The following is a 21,110-nucleotide window of genomic DNA, read 5'->3' on the forward strand; positions in this document are numbered from 1 at the left end:
GCTCTCCGAATGCCAGCGAGTCCAAAATTTCGTCGCGCCTATAGTTGAAAATTATTTGCCGTTTCACTGATGTATCGTCTTAAGGCTTAGACTATAGATACCTTGAGCCCTTAAGGCCTTTCGATAATGGATAAACTAAAATCCGACGAACTGGTTGCTGATGGAACTCATAAACTGGCCAATGATTTCAAATTCAAATTTATTTATTTTTACCTAAGTAGGTACCTACTTATAGTAAACTTTACAAATTATAAATTGTAGACGTTCACAATATAATATTTAAAAAAAAAAAAAAAAAAAAACAATGAAATGTATTAAAACAGTATACTTAAAGAATAAATAGGTAGAAAAATTATAACGTATATAAATAGTACCTACACCGAATGAGCTAAGTGGGGCTTATTTTAAGAATTTATAAGACAATGCCCACCTATAAATACTCATCCTCACGTAGGTGGAATATATCAACATCCGAAATGATTTGGTTGAACAAAGTTAATGCCCTCCCAATTCGCAATACCGATGGCAGGTTAGTTATGCACCTCGGGAGAACAAACAATTAATGCTCTCGATTTTTAAAATAGTTATAAGGGGGGCACAGGTCAATACTACCAAGAGTGACAGCGTTCTAATTTACACCGCGTATAAGTGGGAAAAATACGTGGCCAAATAAATATAGATATCTTCTAGTGTTTATACTACAGTATATTATTATAAGCATAGCTAAAAGAAAGCTACAAAATAAATAACAGGCTGAATTCTAATGATATTACTAATTCGGCCTGTAGGTGTACGTGGTATTAATGCGAGTAGTGAGTACCAATGATTAGATCACGACTCCGACTCTGACAAGTTTGGAGATCCCTTGGGGATCCGAACCCGAAAACCGCCGCCCTATGTATGCGCGCCTGGTAATGATAGAATTAAGGATTATTGTAATACTAGGAAAAACCGGATGTGAAGCAGGAATGAGAAGGCGCACACAGATTGCGAAAAATGCGATCACTGAACTCGTCGAACCACTAGGTATATGGAAGGATCGGGGAATTTCAATTGCCACGAAATTATGCTTGTGCAAACATTAGCGTTGTCCATATTTTTGCACGGTATCAAGTCATGGATCCTGAGGGAAAAGGAGCGGAAGGCAATTGATGCCATCGAAATGCAGAGTTGGCACCGAATGGTTCATATTTCTTGGACAGAGCACAGAACGAACCAGTCAATTATCCAGAGACTACAGATAAAGGAACGGCTCTCGACAATATGTCTGAGACGCATTCTACAGTTTTTTGGACATATTCATGGCTCGAAATGGACCGGAGCGCCGTTCTGGCTCGTGAAATTGGTAAAATTATCGCTCCGTCTCGTGGAAAAAATATTTTGACCTGAGCAAGATAGGCCATATAATAGAAAATCTAACACACTTATTTTTATAAAATACACATAAAATTTGATAACTACATACATATGTAAATATATTCAGAAAAATGTCGAGCGTTCCGGTTCGTAAACTTTTCCATTTCGAGCACTGCATATTTTTCGGAGCGGACCGGATAACTTGGAGAGACTGGTGGTTTTAGGTAGCCTCCAGGGAAGGAGAAACAGCGACCAAGTGAATAAGCTTACAGGAGATAGCCTCCACTCTACCCTGCTCAGTGGTCGCTCAGAAAGTGACTGAATTGTAAGGTGGTCACGATCTAATTGTCTTCGGACGTGCTTGAACCTGTAAACCTGCTAATTCTTCTTCAATATTAATTGTATTTTTCTTTTGTTTCAGGATTAATTATTTCGCAAGAGAAAGTTATAAAACAAGCGGCAAGATTCCGCCAATCAGCTTCCTCCGTCAAGCGCTATCCGGATGACGTCACAGCTCGCTGTTGGCGCCAAACGAATGACAGGAGGCTGCCGGCGACGCCATCTTTACTAACCTCAATCTTAATAATATAATTTTTTTTCATTTAACCATCGTTTTAACGTCTTTTCTCTAACTTTTTTCTAATTAAAACACTACCATTCTGGTGGTTTATTTATTTATAATCATTTCTTGGCCGTTATTTCATAGAGTATCAAAGATTTTCGATGGTAGTCCTCATTTTCGAAAACATCAAATATTCGTCCTGCCACTTTAAGGCAATCAAATTTCTGTTCATCTTCTTTATTTTATAATCAATTAATAAATCAAATTAAAATCAACTAGGGCACCGCGTGTAACTTTTTCTTGCCTTATTTTATTATCTAAAACACTAATTAATTATTTGTAATAAAATCGTACAAAATTAATTTTAAAATTCACAATTTGTGACATTCAAAATACATACCTATTAGATATAATTTTATAAACGAAATATTAGTATATATATATATTTTTTAAATAATATTTATTTAATTGATATTTATCATTTTATTGAATAAATTCACTCGATATGTTAAAAGTAGTAGGGGCATCATGGCTACAAACCAAAATAAGTTCTTATATACTGGCCGGAATGGGAATTCTTGCAATAGTCACCTTATTTATTGGAGAAATAGAAAGGTAAGGAAAAAAAGTTATATAACAAATCTTCACCTCAATACTACAACTAGATAACTTGAATACGTGTATTAATTATTAAGGCGCTAAGTACCAAAAAACTATGGTCTAAGTGCCTCAAGGAAGTCAAAAAAATACAGCAAAATATTTAAATCTGGCAACGTTGTAAGTGGGCATTTTCGCCAAAGTTTGTACATGTTTGAAATTTGGGTAATATTATTTTTTCACTCAAATTAACCATTTTTATATAGCTAGCAGATTCCTTGTTCTATTGCTGAATTGGTGATAGCAATTTTTCAGCAAAATATTGATTAATACAATATTTATATCATTTTTATTATGAAATTGGGCATAATAAGTTTCCGTTCCGTGACTACGAAACTTAGCTTTTAAAACATGAATGAAACACTTTTTATCACTTAAAAGAGCTCTATTAGATTAAAAAAACCATACACTTCAAAATAAAACTACAAATAGTCAAAAAATATTATTGAATTTTAATTCTTGGGCACATTTCGTTCCCCTCCGTTACCCTATGTCTATAATGGCAGAGCATTTTTCCTTTAGTATTTGAAAAAACCAATCAATGTTCGTTCTGCTATTTTTTTAAAGACAATAATCACTTTTACTAAATTTTATTGGAAAAATAAATAAGTTTCGTTATTTAATAATCAAATGAAAAATAGTTAACGTTCAACTTTTTTGGGGACATTTTCGGAATGGAACGAAATGGTAACGGAGTGTAATTTGTAAAGCTTAAGTTACATGTTACCATAAAAACAAATTTTTGTTTTATGAAATTTATTTGAATTTTTTGATAGACAGATAAATATTCAACGTGCGTCAAAATAACAAAACAAATCAAACTTAATCACTAAAATAGACATATTTTATAATAAATTTCACAATACTTGTAAAATAAGGTAGGTAATAATTTTGACACACTATACATTACCATAACTTTATTTGGCATTTATATTATTTGTAACTCAGATAAAAAATATTTTTAAGCAAATTAACAATATATGAAAAAAAAAATCAGCAAGGGATTCAGACGCGAGTTCCTAGCGCGGCACGGAGTATATAACTTTTACGAAAATAATTATAGTCAAACTCGGTTATTACGATCTCTGACATAGCGAGATCTCGGATGTAATAACGAAACATTTGTTGACAATTGGTTTATGATTTTCGCCATACATTTAATTCTTTCACTGTTATAACGAGCAACTTATCGGATATACCGAGCTAAAATACTGTTAATGTGTCGACCGTTTTAAAACATTTCGACCCTAAGCAATAAAATCCGATTGGACAGGATGCCGCCGGGGTCGGATTACGTTTATGACACTAGTAAAGTGTCTAAGTACCTACCTTATTGGTGTTTCACCGACAATAATAAAAAAGTATCCACGCATATGGTTGAAAAATCCAAGGTTTGTGAAGTCCGTAGGTACCTACCAGCGTTAATTACAATAAACAACTTCTTTTGTAGTTTATGAATGCCATGCTCGTTTCGGGGATTTTTACGATGGTTTCCAAATTTTTTATTTTCGGCTTTTTGTGTAATGTGACATGCTCATTTAAAAATACCTATTCTCTGATATAACGAGTAACGCTTATAACAAGCAAATTCAGTCGGTCCCATCTTCCTCGTAATAACCAAGTTCGACTTTATGTTGTCTTGAAATTTAATTGTATTCATCAACATAAAATGTAGCTATACAGGTTGATTGTAATCAAGACGTACTTTTCTGACATTTCGTGAATACCTACAGTTCTAGGTATTAAATCTAATCGAGTACACATTTCTGTTAAACGTGACAAAAAAATACTTTTTCATACATTTTTATAAATTTCTATGCCTAAAATGTATGGAGAAGTTTTAAAATTTTGGTGGCGTATAACAGAAAGAGTATGACAGAGCCAGTGCCTGTCTCGCAATTATTTCAGTCTGGTGTTTTTTCTTTTCCTTCTGTTGTTTTTTTTTATCTCCATACTTTTATGTGCGCTATTTTTGCGTATTCAGACATATCACATACTTTTTTAATCTTTATTATATTATTATATTATAGTCAGGTTATTTTTTATATTTTTTAATGAAAATATTTTTGTTTTTCATACGAACAGACAAAATAATTTTTTTTATAATCTATGAAGAACTAAACACACACTGTAAACCCAACTTTATGCATGCCATTTCGTTACTTTTACATTCCACATATACGTTACCACCAATATAGTTTCGGAGTGGAAGTAACGGATTCTGTTTCAGAAGTGTTTGAAGCCAAAATTTAGCTTAGTTTTATTGTTAAACCTGCGATATGTTTTATTATATCTGTAGTATGAAAGATAAGCTCCATATGTGTAGTATGTGAAATAGAAATATGTGTTTTCTTACCTTATAAATCGTGGTAACAGTAGTGGAACTTCTTAAATGACCAACCCAGAAAGCAACCTGTTCCGATAGCGATACCGACACACACCAACAATTTAAAGTGTACATGGCGATCAGTGTTATACAAAAATGTTGCTACATTAAAAAAAAACATATTTATAGTGAAAATTTTTCGCCTTCATGCTAAAATCGTGGTAACGGAATGTGGAGTTCCACTTTTTCAAATATCCTGGGACACACTTTAAACGTGATTTTTTTTCAATATTGGTACAAATTTACGAAAAAACTATTTATTTTCCAAAAATATATAATGTAAGCTGTTGAAAACACTACGAATTTAATTTTACACACTCAAAATTAATGACGAAATCAGACTTTGTTTATTTGAATTTATGGGTGGGACATGGTAAAAACGCACTACCTTTCGATCTAAATAATCAATTAAAAATATATACAGGTCAGATAGTTGTATTTAACTGATTGAATAGAGTAAATTAATAAATTTGCATGTTAAAAGTACATAACTTTCCAACATTTTATAATATAATAACTATGAAAAAATCAATCAAAGTCATGGGACATGCCAAAAACGCAATGTACAAACTTTGGCGAAAATGCCCAAGTCCGTTGGCGTGTTTTATTTATAATGGTGTAAGTGCCACTGCAGTGGTCAACGGCATTCAATATAATATGGCTGACGACGGTGTGTTGACACTTGCGAGTTCTTAATTCCTAAAATTATGGAAGCTGCCGAGATTGCTTCACACTGTGAAACCACATTTTTCAAAATGTCTGCTTCATGCAATTTTACTGCAATGACTCAGTATTTTGTAACCACATGCAATACTACTTTTTGGTACTTAGCACCTTGATTAATACACGTATTCATCTTGATTTTCACTGTTTTTGAGATAGCTATTGAATTTAGTTCTACATTTCCTCCTCTACAAAATGATAAAGTAAATGATAAGTCAGAAATTAATGGGAACTATATTAATTTTGTATTTGGAAATATTAGATAACTTTTAAACTATAAATGCATTAAATAAATAAAATAATATAGGTAGGTATCTTCAATATTTTTTCATACAATTTTACATTATTTAACTGTTAGACAAGCACAATTTTCCATTTTTATTTTAAATAATATATAATTATAGCCTAGATTTATGTTAATCAAGTAGGTATAGCTTAAATTTCATTTTCATAACTATGACCGAATCAGAGTTATCTAGTTGTAGTATTGAGGTGACGAAATACTATATTATATTAAATTTAATACATAGTTAAATGTGACTATCTTTCAAGTATTGGTCTGATCCTCAGTTGGACTGATTGGTCATTCCAAAATAAATTTTACAAAAGAAAATTTTTCAGCATTAAAAATGTTGTCCATTCTTATTTAAAGCGCGGTGCAGAACCATCTAGATAAGCTTGGCAATAAATACTATCCAGAGTTGCTAAATTAGCTTGATTTAGTTACGTATGTCTTGACGATCTTTTCCAAATACATTCTCCATACCCAGATACTACGCACTTTGAGTCTAGCGATAAACACACGACATGCAAGTATAACTAAAGGTATTCGCCTAAGAGTTGTCGCATCCACAAGTGGCTATTGAAAGCACGTGGTATGGGACTGGCCATTTAGTATTAAGATCGTTATTTTCTTTTTGTTTCATCCGCAACGTCTCTTAATATTGGATGGGGGGCTAACCCGCCGAGAAGGCTGTTCGACAGTCAACTCACCCGGGTAATGATTCTCAGTCCTGAGGTCCTGATTAAGAATAATAACAACTTATATGCCATTAATACCTACATAATTTGTATTTTTTTCTGTTACTGGGAGGGTCCGAACCCGAAACCCCCCTCTCTTGTGTGCGTACCCACTTCAATAATCTCATTATAATATACAAAATATCTGCTTGGATGTATGTCACTAATGATTATCATTGCATATGTAAGGATTGACGATGATGGAAACTATGCAGCGACCGTTTATTGGTCAACGCGTGGAGGCTTCAAGATTGAATTCTGGGGGCAGGGCAATGAGCTAGCTGAGGTCCCACAAGGGGTGGCCAGGGCCTATTACAGACCCGATATTCCCAGCAAAGGGTAAGTTGATTATCAATTAATATAATTATTATAACATACAATTTTATTATATTTATATTAAAAAATATTTTGTTATCGGTGTTAACTGATTTGCAGATATATAATTTATATTCTTTTTAACACTACAATAGGCCATGAGGCCCAATGACAGTAGTGTAATAGAAATGTAGTAATAGAAATGAAACAATCACAAACACCCAGACTTTGAGAAAATCACATATATTGTGACTTCACCGGGAATCGAACCCCGGAGGCCCCGGATGAAAGTCCAGCGTCATACACCCTGTACTATAAAAGCTGGCATGAGATGGTTGAGATGTCATTATATTGATTTATTTTAATATTTTGGGAATGGGACAATAATTGGGCGCCAGGACAACTGGGCGCCACACTGTCGAATGAAATAAATAGACATTTTGTACAGAAAGTAGATGACGAATTTTATATAGTTTCTATCTACTACTTAGTAGTTTTAATATCTTTGCTCTTAACATAATGTTTTTTATTGCGGATTGAGAATTATCACGCCTGAGGCTTTATATTATTAAATCATTATTATTTACGTCTACATATTTAAATATAAACAATAAAATTAAATATATATTTTAGAAGTACCTATAATTCACGAACGTCTATTTATTTTCGAATATCATTTGATTGCGTAGCGCTCAGTTGTCCCCGCGCTGAATCGTCCTAAGCCCAATATTTTGATTTAACATAACAATACATCACAAAGGAATCTGTCCAATTAAACTCTAAGTATTAATATTTCAATAACTTGAACAAAATGGTCGCATTGGAACAGCTGATTGCTTAAATAAATTAGCATTTTCTTGTTTATATTGTATTACACATGCGTCATATTATTTTAAGTAGGTAAGCCAAAGGTTCGTCAATTAACAAAAGTAATTGGCGTTGTGCATGTGCAGGCCAAAACTGTAATAAGTGAACATTTCGTTTGACAGGTATTATTACCTCACATGTTAGATAACCATTGTGCACTTTGAATACATAGGTAACATAATGTGCTCATCTTATTAGGGATACATAAAAAGTTGTTATGGCGTTATATAGTTGGAATAGATCTGCTGGATATACCTTAATGTGAAATATTTATAGACCTATTTTACAATGACTCTGACAACAATATTTTACAGTAAAAAAAATAATAATATGGATTTAATAATTTCAGGTGGTCCATATTGGAGATAGAATCTAATGCAGCGTATCCCGACTGGGTCCAGGCTTATGGGGCTGGTCTTCTGGAAGGAGCGTTGACGTGGCAACTTATTCACTGGCATTGGCAAAATACAATAGGTAAATAATATTTGACATTTCTCTCTTTCTAGTTGCATGTTGGTATCCATTTTAATATTTCAATGCTGTCAGCGCTGTGATATGTTAGCCAGAATATAATAGTAGTACTATAGTTTTAATGTTTTAAACATACATAATTTGAAAATACCTCAGATATATACCTACTACAAAAATCTTTTTTTTTTTTTCAAATAATACGACACTCGACGGGTCTTAAACCTGTAAACATTGCTTACAGCACATTGGCGCGAATTCAGTGGTTACAGATTTAAGTTCTGTCGGACATCAAATTTTTCTACTAGGTATATATATCGGATGTATTCAAAGGACCCCACATTCTAAAGTGGACCTCCTTCATATCGCTAAGGTTAAGAGCAGTGTGATGCTCTGTATCAGTGGTTCCCAAATGGTATTCTGCTATACCCAACAGTTTCGAGACATAAAAAAAAAAGAATATTTTCTGTGTATTCTAATAGAAATGTAAAAATAAGTGCGGGACAAAAAAATATCGTTAAAAATCGATTGCGATCAAGACCTGAACAAAAACGAACTATAAGTGCGAGTGAGTAGGTAAGAATTCGACACGCTTATATCTCCGCTCTATTCGTTAGAGCAAAGATAGAATTTCTATGGCTGAATTAAATATTTTTTGTAAATGTAGCCGGTAAATATGGATTTGACTGATTACATTCATTTAAAAATTGCGAGCATGTGTTGCTGAAATTTATTGTTTTTGTATTAAATAATAAACTTAGTGGTAATTATTTTTAGTTATTTTAGTAGAACATAACGTCTCTGTTCAGGGCAGAACACACTAACTGGAGAATACTAGTTTTGAGTAATTTGACTTTGAAGTTGTTAAAATGTTTGAAATGGTCTATCATGTGAGTTTGTGAGTGAGTTGAGTGAGAAAAGGATGACTTTAAAATGAAGACTGTTTATTTATTAAGAAGGTTTCCAGACGGTAAAGTTTGAAATAAGGAACATTTTGGTATAACTAACTCAATATGTATTTTTTCGAATTAGTGTCTTCTGCCAGAACAGTGGTGATAATATAGTGTGTTTAAATTATGTAGCCGTACTGAGAAGCAACACGATGGTATTACGTTTCCTAGTTAAGTTGATAATAATAAAATCGAGGTTTTACTGTGCATTATACGCAAGAAACACGGCTACATTTTGCCGAAAAATAGGCGCTCTCTATACCTATATCATTACTCTGAGTCTGTGATATTACGAATTCGCTCTTGACAGGGTCACAATGAACGAGAATACTTGTATTGTGTTGGGCTTGGCTAACTTACAACTATCCTTCATAAAATGTCTGTTATTATAATCTTCACACCGTGGAAGTTCATGTGCTCTGATAAGTTGAGAAAATGGTTACTTTCATTTTTAAACTGAGAATACATTTAGTATCTGAATTATTCTAATTTCAGAGGCAAGATGTGAGCATCATCAGGACGAATGTGATAAGATCAGGGAGCAACTTAAGGAGAACACAGCGGGAGTACGAAAGCGTGGCATTCGCAACCAAGAGGATCCACTTTGGCACCATGTAATTATTCTTAATTTCATTTTGTTTTATTAATATTTTCTTCATGCCAAGAAATAAATGTTAATTCTAAAATATAATTAAAAAATAAAGCTTCCGAGTATAGGTTTGATTTCGTTCACAATCATAATATTTACTGTCTGTTTCCAATATAGGTATCGATGTAAGATGTATCTTACATCGATAACTTTTCCTGCGAGGCTATTCTAACATAATATGTTAGATATAGAATAAGTGATATTATCACTTAGCACCCAAAAAGAGCTCAATGTGCTAAATATACCACATTTATCACTTTATGTATTCAGGCAGTTAATTATTACAATAAGTTAACTGTCAAAAGTGCTATTTTTTAACACGTCCTCTCTTGGCTGTGTTTACTTTTAGTGAGATAGAGTATGTCAATTACATATAGAAAATTGAGATGCGAGATGGACTATTTTGAAAAATAATCTATAGGGTTACCTCATTAAACCTTGCCTATACCAAACCTAATCGATAAAAAATATCCTTCCATCTATAAAATATTTAAAATTGTGTATGGTTTAATGGTATAATTATAGATAAACAATATTTTTGACTATTATTTACTATTGCTTGGATTATGCAGTCTTTAATTGAATTTTAAAAACTAGCAAACACTATCTAAACATTGTAGTCTTACTTAGTTCAATGAAAACAAATACGATTGACTGATAAAGTTCAGTGTGCACTATTTATGTTAGATCTTAACAGCCTACTCTTTGCCAATGATATCTCTTTGAGTGATTATATTATAAACGCTTTTGGTGACAAGGATAATTATGTTATGGGACGAATCGATTGCGTCATCACAAGATTCGAAGCCTTGAATTATTATGTTCAAATAATAGAAATTTCTGATTTTTTTTTCATCATGGTATACTAAAACTCCTACTCTAAAACCTTTCTTCATCCTGGACAATCTGATATCACCATTTTCCAATTAAGTTGACCGAGTATCATTAAATCCGTCGTGCTGCAGTTCAGCAGTATCTTTTCGCCTCCATCGAGAGATTTCAAATATCTACCTAATTTCTATTTATATTTTTCACTAAAATATATGCTTACAGATCAACCTCTTCTATCATCAAGTGGACGGCATGTCAACTGGCTGGAACCACGCAGTAAAGCGAAGTCGCAACGAAATCGAAATTCCATCTGTTGATTTCATTTGGTTGAACTCCCTCACCGACGTAGCTGTGATTGAACGCATGCTGAATGTTTCATCGGGATCTCGGGCTGGCAGTGACCTTCCGGGTCTTGCCGCCTCCTTCATCCGACTAGTTGCTGATGACCCTGGTGATAGTGAAAGTGCGGCGGTGCGGGAGAAGGTTATTGTTGCGCACAATTCCGCTGGAAGGTGAGCAGAGTTATTCATTTAAGTATTTCAAATATAAACTGTTTAAGGAGTTAGTTGTGAGGAGATTTTTGTTTTTACGAGAAATGAATTTTAGAAACTTGCTCAACCCTATAGGTCCAAACACATTTTTTAGAAATCAACATGTGAATTTTCCAGACCTGGGATTCGAGCCTGAGACCCACAACATTGTAAGCCAACACTTTTCCGCTCGGCTATCGTGAAAGACACTCGTATGGTCATCCTATTAAAAATAAATTTTCCGTCAGTCTTATTTTTTCAGTTTATTATTTAGTAGTTGATGCTCACGATGGCCAAGCGGCTTATAATGTCGAGGGTCCCAGGTTCGTATCCTGAGTCTCGCAAATATAGATATTGTTTTTCAATTTGTGTTTGGAGTCAGAGTATAAAACCTGTTGAGCAAGTGGCCAACATCCATTTCTTGTAAAACCAAAAATCTGTTAATACAAACCTCCACTTTGCGGAAGCCCATATATAATGATACAGCAGGCGCTCGGTAATCCGGCACGTTCAATAGTCCGGCATTTTGCATCGCTCGGCAGTTCGGTGCTCTTCCAGAACTGCTCAAGAAGTTTTGAATATCGTGATATTGCGACACAACCTATTATCAATATTGATTAAGTAAACAATGTTACCAATTTTATGTGTATGTTTACAAAAACTAATACAGATTTTTACTGTGCAAATCTATTGTCAGCTCCGAAAGGAGGGGGGGGCGTAGGACGCGCTGGACTCCCCTGAGATGATGTGATGTCTGCTGGCTTCTCCTTTCGGGGACATGCGGGTTTAATTGACAACGCGGATTTACGGCGGAAACAGGGCTTTTTATTTACGGAATATATTTACACACAGCGTCTAAAACATGATATTTAAAAAAAACCAATCTCCCTCGCAATCTCGCTCGAAGCGACCGGGTTGTCTTTTGCGCATGCATCAGCGCGTGCTGGCTGAACCATCTGTCACTGCGAACCCACGAATTAGATTCGACTGCGCAGGTGACGCCATATTGATTCGATGCATGATTTGACATATTTTTACAAATAATGATATTGCTTACTGACTAGAAATGTCTGTATCGTAGTCGATCTGATCATGTCTGCATGAATCCGCCCAATGATATAATTATTTCCTATAGAAATCCAATAATCCGGCATTGCCGACAATTCGGCATAGGTGAAAAAATATGGGTGCCGGATTACCGAGCGCCTACTGTACATAATATTATCTTTGTTATTTTCTTCTATTTTGGCTTACTAACTGGGAGTAAATAATAAAATGGTAAGTTGTTTTTTATATGTTATTGAATGTGTGGTGATCAATATAATTATTACGAGTAGATCAAAAGCAAAAGGGCTTCTGTTCATTGGGATATGCCAAAGAATTTGATATATAAACAGAAGGAGTCTTATACATTATTTTTTTCTGTTATGATATTTGAAATTATTTTGCAAACGCGTGAAGTATGGTTATCTTGGTAAACTCCGCAAATATTAAGATTACTCAGTTGGCTTTCTGATTTTCTGACATACGCAACGGCGCAGTACGAAGTTCCCAAAATAATTTAACATTCTAACTAAGCATTGTGACATCAACAGCAATTGTGGTTAGCATTTCTGGCTGGTATTATGAACAACAATATATGTGTCGCTGAGTTTCAAAACCTGCTTTAACACTTTTTCATTATGTTGAGAAAATCAACAAAAACTTTTTGAACTAAAAAGATTTTTGAATGTTTCAGTAGTGTTATAGCGGGATTTGATAGACACATTGATTTTGTTTCATAAATGACAGTTAATCGTAGCGGATTTTGAAAGAGGCGATAAAATTTTCATGTAGAGATTTTAATAATGAATCCAACGATATGCCAGATGAGGTGCCTCCGAATTCCTCGACTAGCTCTGAGGGTTGGAAGTGGAGGTCCATCATTAAGGAGTCGCAGGCCAAGGTCTCGTGGAAGGTGGTGACCACATAGGTCTTTGAAATAAAATTCTTCGAAAAGTTAAAATTAATTAATTAATTTAATTATAGTCAGAAAAAATTTATATAGTTCACAGAATTAATTATTATATTATTACACAGGTTCAAATCAAATGTCAAAATCACAAAAAGTTCACAATCAAACGAAAGTTCACGTAATTCAAAATAATTATTATTGAAATTACACAATTATTCCTAACGAATACACGGATTCGCCACGGATGAGCTTTGGAAACCGATGATTGAAAGTATATATCTTAATTATTTCAAAAAAGTGTTATAGCGGGTTTTGAAACTCAGCGACACATATCATTGTTTAGCATTCAAAAGGTAAATATGGTGTTTTATTTATTTCATTGTAGCTACAACAAAATGCTCCGTCTGTTGAAGAGATATAAGCTGAATTTCCACCATAATCTGCTGCCATCCTCTGCCAGTGCCTCGGGAAGCACCATCGCTTTCTCCGGATATCCTGCTGCCGTTTCTTCGCAGGATGACTTGTACACTGTGTCCGGTCCAGTAGGAAGCAAACATCATCTCGCCATTACTGGAACGGCTCTCAATAACTTCAATCCTGATCTTTGGGATAAAGTCAACCTTGTTGATCATGTAAGTTTTGATTACTTACTTATTTTTCTTTTTTACTCAGAATTGCATTGACGCCGACATTACTTTGCGGATTTTCTTCTGCCTGTCAAGCTAGTCACCAAGTTTCAGTTACACTTAGGTCAAAGTTGTCAAAATTGGTAGGCTTTCGACCAAATGCCAGTTGTCAAATGCATTCATGCAACCTGTGCTCACATTACTTTGTACACACTTTAATATTCCGATGAATAGTTTTATATGAAACCATTTTGAAATTTAGCTAACTCCATTACCTAATTTCCTAACCCAATTAGTCCAATTGTTTCCCAACTGAACTGTCAACTGAGAACCTCGACTGAACGGACAACAAAACTAATGTCTAAAAGGACCTTAATAGCGCCTGCCTGTACACATGCATGGATTTACTTGAACCAATAGTGTGTATTTTAAACTGATAATAACTGTTTACATGTAAAAGTGCTGACTGTCTCGCCAATCTTATTCTTCAAGCGTAAGCAAGACGCGAAATTGCCATTTTATGGTACCTACTATTTGACAGTTGTGAAAACCGGTTAACCCCAAAATGAGTCTCTGCGCGGTATCATTGGTTTTTTTCCGGGAGGTTTGCCACTATCGTTCTACTGCGCAGGCGTAGGCTTGCAACTTGCAGAATAATACATGTTTACACGTGCATTTTCTTGTTATGGCCGCAATAATACATACTGTCAGCAGTAAATCCATGCACGTCTAAAAGGACATTAAGGCTGAGGTAGAAAGTTGAAAGAGAAGAGATGGGATTCAGTTATCGGTACTAATCACATATTAAGTTCACTAATTACGTATGAAATCTTTGTATGTCAAAATTACTTTTGAATAAATTTCAGTTCACTGTTATATTATTTTGTTCATTTAAACCATAGGTTCTAATCGGCCCCCGCGTAATGGCCGCCAACCGCTTGGCGACAGACGGCCTTAGCTGGTCTCGCCTGCTCGCCCGTGTCAACTCGGGAACGGCTCTGGCGCAGTGGACGGTCCTCAACCTTGGAAAGCTGGCTTTGCTGAATACCACCGCTGAGCCTGTCGATCCGGAATCCATGCCTACTCCGAGTCCTGACCAGTCTCTCTACAGATTTATTTATTCTACAATCGACGGGGAACTTGGGTAAATTTACAAATCAATACAATTATTGTTTTTAAATCGTTACTGTTTTTTTGTAGTATAAAATTTATTGATATTTTTGTTTTTGTTTTCTTGTTTCTATAGAAACATAATATTCTATAATTTGAATTTGTTAGTCTGACTTGTCGTAGAAATACAATAAATTAATATTAATAAACACAGAGAAATAAATAATGGGACATTATCAATTGATAGAAATGATAAATTTACAGTCGGGAATGTTCCATTGAACTGAATGAAACCGCTCCGTCCTTATCATCAATATTTACTACAGGTTGTGTTTTATTTACATTCATTTCCAGTACACATCCGGGCCTAAAGAGGATTCTCCGACGGCGTAAATGGTTGAGTGATGGACCGGGATTGTTGTGGGCAACCGAGCAACTGCCAGGTCATACTCACGCTGCAGACCAAACCAACGTCCTCCGGGCTAAAGGATATTGGGCCGACTATGGCATTCCCCATTATCAGGTGAATATCTTGAATCATTGTCTTTAACTTTTTCTATGCCTCCCGATATAACTATGGCAGTATTTGACAGGCTGCTGTTTTTTCACAACATATGTTGAATGTAGAACGAAGCTCTTACTAAAATCGATGTAATACCAATAATTTTCATAATTCTTTATGCCATAGTATTTCATAATTATTCAAACATATGTCACTGTGTGTTTAATTTTTTAGATTATGCAAATCAATCGACAGTGGCTAGTAATTTAAGTTTAAAGTCGGACGAGATAACTCATGAAGTAGTTAATTATCTTGAATAACTTCTTCTTTGGCCTTATTTTCGGTTTAGCCTCTAGCGTCAGAATGTAAAAACTGCAATTTCAAATATTAACTGATAATATTGTTTTAAATAATTAATACCTACTCAAAAATAGACTTCTAATTTTTTAAATAAACTGTTGTAAATGATGGTTCGTTGAATGAATTCATCTTAATAATTACATTTATTATCTTACGGTTATACCCCGTTTACACGTGGATGGTTTTTCTGCTGACAGTACGTATTATCGCGACCATAACAATAAAAATCACATGTAAACACATATTAAGTTGCAAGATTGCATGGATGTATCAAAAATGTTCAGAAGCTTCTGAATTTAGACGCAATAATTGGTACTTGCATGGTGATGCGCATGCGCAGTAGAACGATAGTAGTGAACCTACCGAAGGAATACGAACTACACCACACATAATATTTTGATGTCTACCGATTATCTACGAACTTGTCCGAACCTGTCCAAACCTGTCTGAATCTGTCATATAGCACCATACAATGACAACAAAGTGTCTCGCTTACGCTTGAAGAATGAGATTGGAGAGACAGTCAGCACTTTTACGTGCACGATAGCTTAAAATACACACTATTGGTGCAAGTTAATCCATGCACGTGTTCAGGCGCTATTATTCTTATAATTCAAATTTAGTTCTCCCAAATGTTGTAGAAAACTTTTTTAATAATAATTCACAGTTGTGAAAACATCGATTTTTCTGAAAAATAAATGTGTATAAGTTGAAATCATTTTTATTTATATCAATTTGAGCTTTGGTATTGTGACCATTGATCTATTGTGATATTGATCCACATTTTTTCATCTTCGACAGTCTTTCGTGATTTACACAAAATTCAAAAAAACCTCCAGGGAGGGTTTAGCGATCAAGCGACTCATGTGCGCTTCCCAGGCGGGCACGCAGAAAAATGGTATAGGGAAGATCCATTTTGAAAAAAAATTCTTGATATTTTTTATTGATTTTTAAGGCGGCGGGATTAACAAAATATAGCAGATGCCGCTGCCTTCCATATTTGGCCCTTAGATTCTAGTCTCTTCAATAGCGGAATATCCCACTTTTCCAGATACATTCCTGATAATACCCACACTTTGAGTCTAGCGATAATCACTTGGCTTGCATGTATACTAAGGGTGTTCATCTACGTGCTATTGCGAGGTGTCGCGTGGTTTAACGGTCATAATTATTAGGATCGTTAGGACACGTCACATCAGAATATTAAAACAAACATTAACAAACCCCAGACAGTTACACCAATTTATGAGGGCCACTGGTCTTCCAGTGGCCACAGGCATTGCGTTGTATAGAATACAGAGAGGAGTGGGGCCAGTCCCTAGAGAAGGATGTTTGACAGCAGACATCAAAGTCATGATGTCTTGTTAAAATTTTTTACCTATATAATTTGTTCATTTCCGGGGGGAGTATGGACTCGAAAACCCCTTCCCCCATTGTGTGCACTCCTGGCCCTATCACATGTGTATGATTCAATTGTTATAATGATTATATTTTAATTTTTATATTTTACTTTACAGGACATGAGAGAAATATCAGGCATCAAATTGATGGAAGCAAAGCATGGAAGTCTCTATTCACTGCTCAAATCTCCAAGAGCCATATTATTCAAGAACGGCTTCGAAACCGCCATCGATATTGATACTGTGACACTCCTGATGCGAAGCAACCACTACGATAAAGAAGTCATCAGCAACGACAAACTGGCTACACCGAAACCGGAAGGCATCGAAGAAATAGAACCTGAGGATATTGTATCAGACTCTGACAAAGTAAAACAGATTATCCAATCGTTGGAGACAGTCAAGAGTCATGTAGAATCCAAGGATGCAGATGGCATTGCTTCTATATTAACAGTACAAGAACAGAAAGAAATCTCCGTACAAGTGAACGAGATCTTAGCGCAGTTGTCTCTGACGCAGTCCAGTGAAGAATCGTCATCCGACAGTGAGTCCGAGGAGCATCTCAATTTGGATTCTGACAGCGTTGAAGATATCGAGGATAAGTTGGTTGACGAGGGATCGTGGCATGGACTCGGCGCTAGGGGAGACCTTCACGGTTGGCTCGGTGAAGATAGATACGGGCTTATGCCGGTGGGAGTGATTGACACAAAGGCGTTTAGTGGTAAGCATTTATTTGTTTACTGATAACTGACCAAATAAATTAATCTCAAAGAATATGTGTGAAATGCGAAATAACCTACAGCTAAATTAAGCATTAGTCTTAGTAACCCTTCATACAGCTTGACTTACATATTTAGATGCACTTTATTTTCAATATCTTTGATGATAATCCACTCTGACAGCAAACCCGGAGCACAAATCAATTGAAAGTATAGTAGGTAACTTTTAGTACAAAATTTGTACTGGCTGGTATACTATCATGACGAATTATTGTCTGTTATGAAAAAGTAGCACCATGAACAATGTGTTCAGCATTTACGACTCTCGGACATTGCTTAAATTGCATGGCCTGTTTAGAAACACTACATCAAGTTTTTAACTAAATCTGAAGATGCCAGGGTACATTTTGTGTAAAAATTTTAAAGATATTAAATTTTTTTTTTTCGATAGGTACATCCGACGGAATCAATGAATTCGATGCCATCTCCGGCCCAGCGTATTCCAGATTCCTCGACACTCCAATAGAATCTCTACTCAAACCCTCAACCAGAAAAACATCACAATTTGGTCTGGCAGCCTTGCTAAAAAAATTCAGACTAAAATTTGGATCATCCGAAGAAACATCGTCAGAGGAAGAGGAAAGCGTTGAAGAAGGAGAAAACGAACCGATGGACTTTGAAAAGGCCCTCGAACACGTTGTGAATACCAACCTTCAGATTGATCCTCCTAAACCGTATTCTGTTCCTCCATTTCAATGGTCTAAGAGTGATTTTGCAAATGAGCCTCACGTCGGTCAGCCAGACATGTGGGCCTTTGATCCCATCAAACCCGTTTGGGTGTGGTGAACGTTTCTTCAATCCATTCGATGGGTCTTTAATAACCTAATGTCTCCGAGATTGGGCAGTGTCATTGGAGCTCCAAAAGTTATAGTACCTAGTCGATTGAGAGTTAGGTTACAGTGGTTTCTATGACAACCAAACACTTTCGTTACTTTGCAACGGCTAGACTGAAGCGATACTCGATTAATATTAATGAGCTCCAATGACATAAAGTGTGGAATCTCTAGAAATGTTCACCGTACCAGAAGATTTTCTGTACTCTGACATGTGACTTACAATAAATATGGGTTCTTCTACAGTTAAACCAAGTAAACGTCTCCCCACTTCTCCAAATATTGCTACACATTTGGGAAATTGACTTCACATGAATGTATACATTTATGCGAATTTGGTTCCTTCAGAACTTTGTGACTACAAGGCTTCTAACCCAATTCATCCCGATTACAAAGTAGGTGATAAATGAAGTTTCAAAACTGATCAATGCCAAGTATCTCACTCATATTGAAAAGACGCCTCACTGTTAGAGAGAATACATAGACAATTTGGCCTCTCCAGAATAGTACCTAACCAGAGATAACAGCATTTAAACTGAAGAATTTTGACAAAAAAAGGGAGTCGTGACGTTATATATGTTATGACATTTGAAATTATTTAGCAAACGCGTGAACCATGATTAAGTTGGTTAACACCACAAATAATAACATCGCTTGGCTGCCAATTCGATTTTCGTATTCACAGAATGTGATCACTTGACAACAGCACAGTTATAAACGGTTTTACACAAATTTTATATGAATAACTAAATAATAATGCGGCTTAAGCATCGGCCTATAGCGTCGTGGGTCCCAGGTTCGAATCCTGAGTCTAGCAAGTACACAATACATTGTTTTTAAATTTGTGTATGAGTCAGAGTATGGACCTAATAGGTTGAGCAAGTGGCTGACATCCTTATCCCGTAAAAACAAAAGTCTGTTAATACAAACCTCCACTCTGTGGAGGCCCATTCGTGGGCGTACAGGCAGAAGTCACTAACTCCAGTTTTGACGAAATTGCGATTTTAATGTCATTATATAGAAAAGGTAATGCTGCTTGATTGGTAGAAGTCACGATTTAAGATTATTGAACATATAAAAGTAATGAATAACTCAAAAAATATAGATTTTATAGCCATTTTAAGAACACCAAAAACACAAAACATTGATTATCTCAGAACTGTGTATTTGGAATTAGTGACTTCTGCCTGTACGCCCACGATATGATCTTATTAGGATCGGACATGGTCAAAAGAAGTAGTATTACTGGCTCCTTATCTACTCATTGTGGCAGATTTTCTTTTTATATAACCTGTAAATTGGCAAATAAAATAAATGTCATTAGCAATAGTGTGAAGTTCGTTGCAAATTTAATTTACCTGCAATGCAGAGTCTTTTATAGCTAACTTTTTTGCTTAAATTTCATAATATATCTAGGCTTCATTTCTATAAAATTAGGTTTACAACATCTTCGGTTTAAAGTTTAAACAGCATCAGTTATAAAAGGGGAACCTTCATCTCTAGTAGAAGTTTATTTGGTTTAATAGTAGAAGACATTATTAAGTTGCATTATTGCTTTGTTAAAAAAACAAATTGAACACAGTGGACATAAAATTCAATAAATGCTCTCAAATAGTTTAATCTAGATTGAATACATCTAGAATAATTGCTGTTAATTGTTATTTTAACTCTACATAATGTTTAATAATTTGTGTATATTTTGCCTGATAATAATTATTGTAACATTATATTATTTCTTTATGTATTGTTTATGGTAGACCTATTTCTAACAACATATCGTCACTGTTCTGGCAGAAGACACTAATTCGAAATAATGACATATTGAGTTATAATAATAATATTGAGCTAGTTATACCAAAATGTTCCTTATTTCAAACTTTACCGTCGGGAAACCTTCTTAATAAATAAACAGTCTTTATTTTATCAAACATTTTAACAACTTCAAAGTCAAATTACTCAAAACTATTATTCTCCAGTTAGTGTGTTCTGCCAGAACAGAGACGATATTATAACACACAGATTCTCATTTATGTCGGGCAGAACCACTCATTATAGGTTACATGTAAATTGTACGTAAAACATTGCACTGTGACACAGTTCAGCGTGAGCTTTCTTGACTTTCTTGAAAGAGATGACTGTATAGGTACTATACGCTCTCCAATTTTATTAGATTCAATATGAACATTAATTCAATTTTCATGGCTGATTTTGGCCAAAATTCATGAATTCAAG

General features: G+C 34.9%; 1 protein-coding gene across 2 annotated transcripts in view; it reads left to right on the top strand.

The window, feature by feature from the left end:
- LOC147073520 (putative phospholipase B-like lamina ancestor) overlaps positions 1 to 20,072 on the top strand; it is a 106,114-nt gene extending 86,042 nt beyond the window's left edge. For both annotated transcript variants that reach the window (XM_085944512.1, XM_085944513.1), the window contains 10 exons: positions 1,778 to 2,533; positions 6,894 to 7,043; positions 8,236 to 8,360; positions 9,800 to 9,918; positions 11,007 to 11,296; positions 13,654 to 13,900; positions 14,797 to 15,038; positions 15,359 to 15,527; positions 17,384 to 17,987; positions 18,437 to 20,072. In XM_085944512.1, the coding sequence (XP_085800638.1) occupies positions 2,424 to 2,533; positions 6,894 to 7,043; positions 8,236 to 8,360; positions 9,800 to 9,918; positions 11,007 to 11,296; positions 13,654 to 13,900; positions 14,797 to 15,038; positions 15,359 to 15,527; positions 17,384 to 17,987; positions 18,437 to 18,831 (2,451 nt within the window). In that variant the 5' untranslated portion in view covers positions 1,778 to 2,423 and the 3' untranslated portion in view covers positions 18,832 to 20,072. The remainder of the gene's footprint in view (positions 1 to 1,777; positions 2,534 to 6,893; positions 7,044 to 8,235; positions 8,361 to 9,799; positions 9,919 to 11,006; positions 11,297 to 13,653; positions 13,901 to 14,796; positions 15,039 to 15,358; positions 15,528 to 17,383; positions 17,988 to 18,436) is intronic.
- The last annotated feature ends 1,038 nt before the right edge of the window (positions 20,073 to 21,110 follow it).

Source organism: Rhyacophila brunnea, unplaced genomic scaffold (assembly GCF_057557595.1).
Source record: "Rhyacophila brunnea isolate RB1 unplaced genomic scaffold, BYU_Rbru_1.0 scaffold_17, whole genome shotgun sequence".
Classification (NCBI taxonomy): Eukaryota; Metazoa; Arthropoda; class Insecta; order Trichoptera; family Rhyacophilidae; genus Rhyacophila; species Rhyacophila brunnea.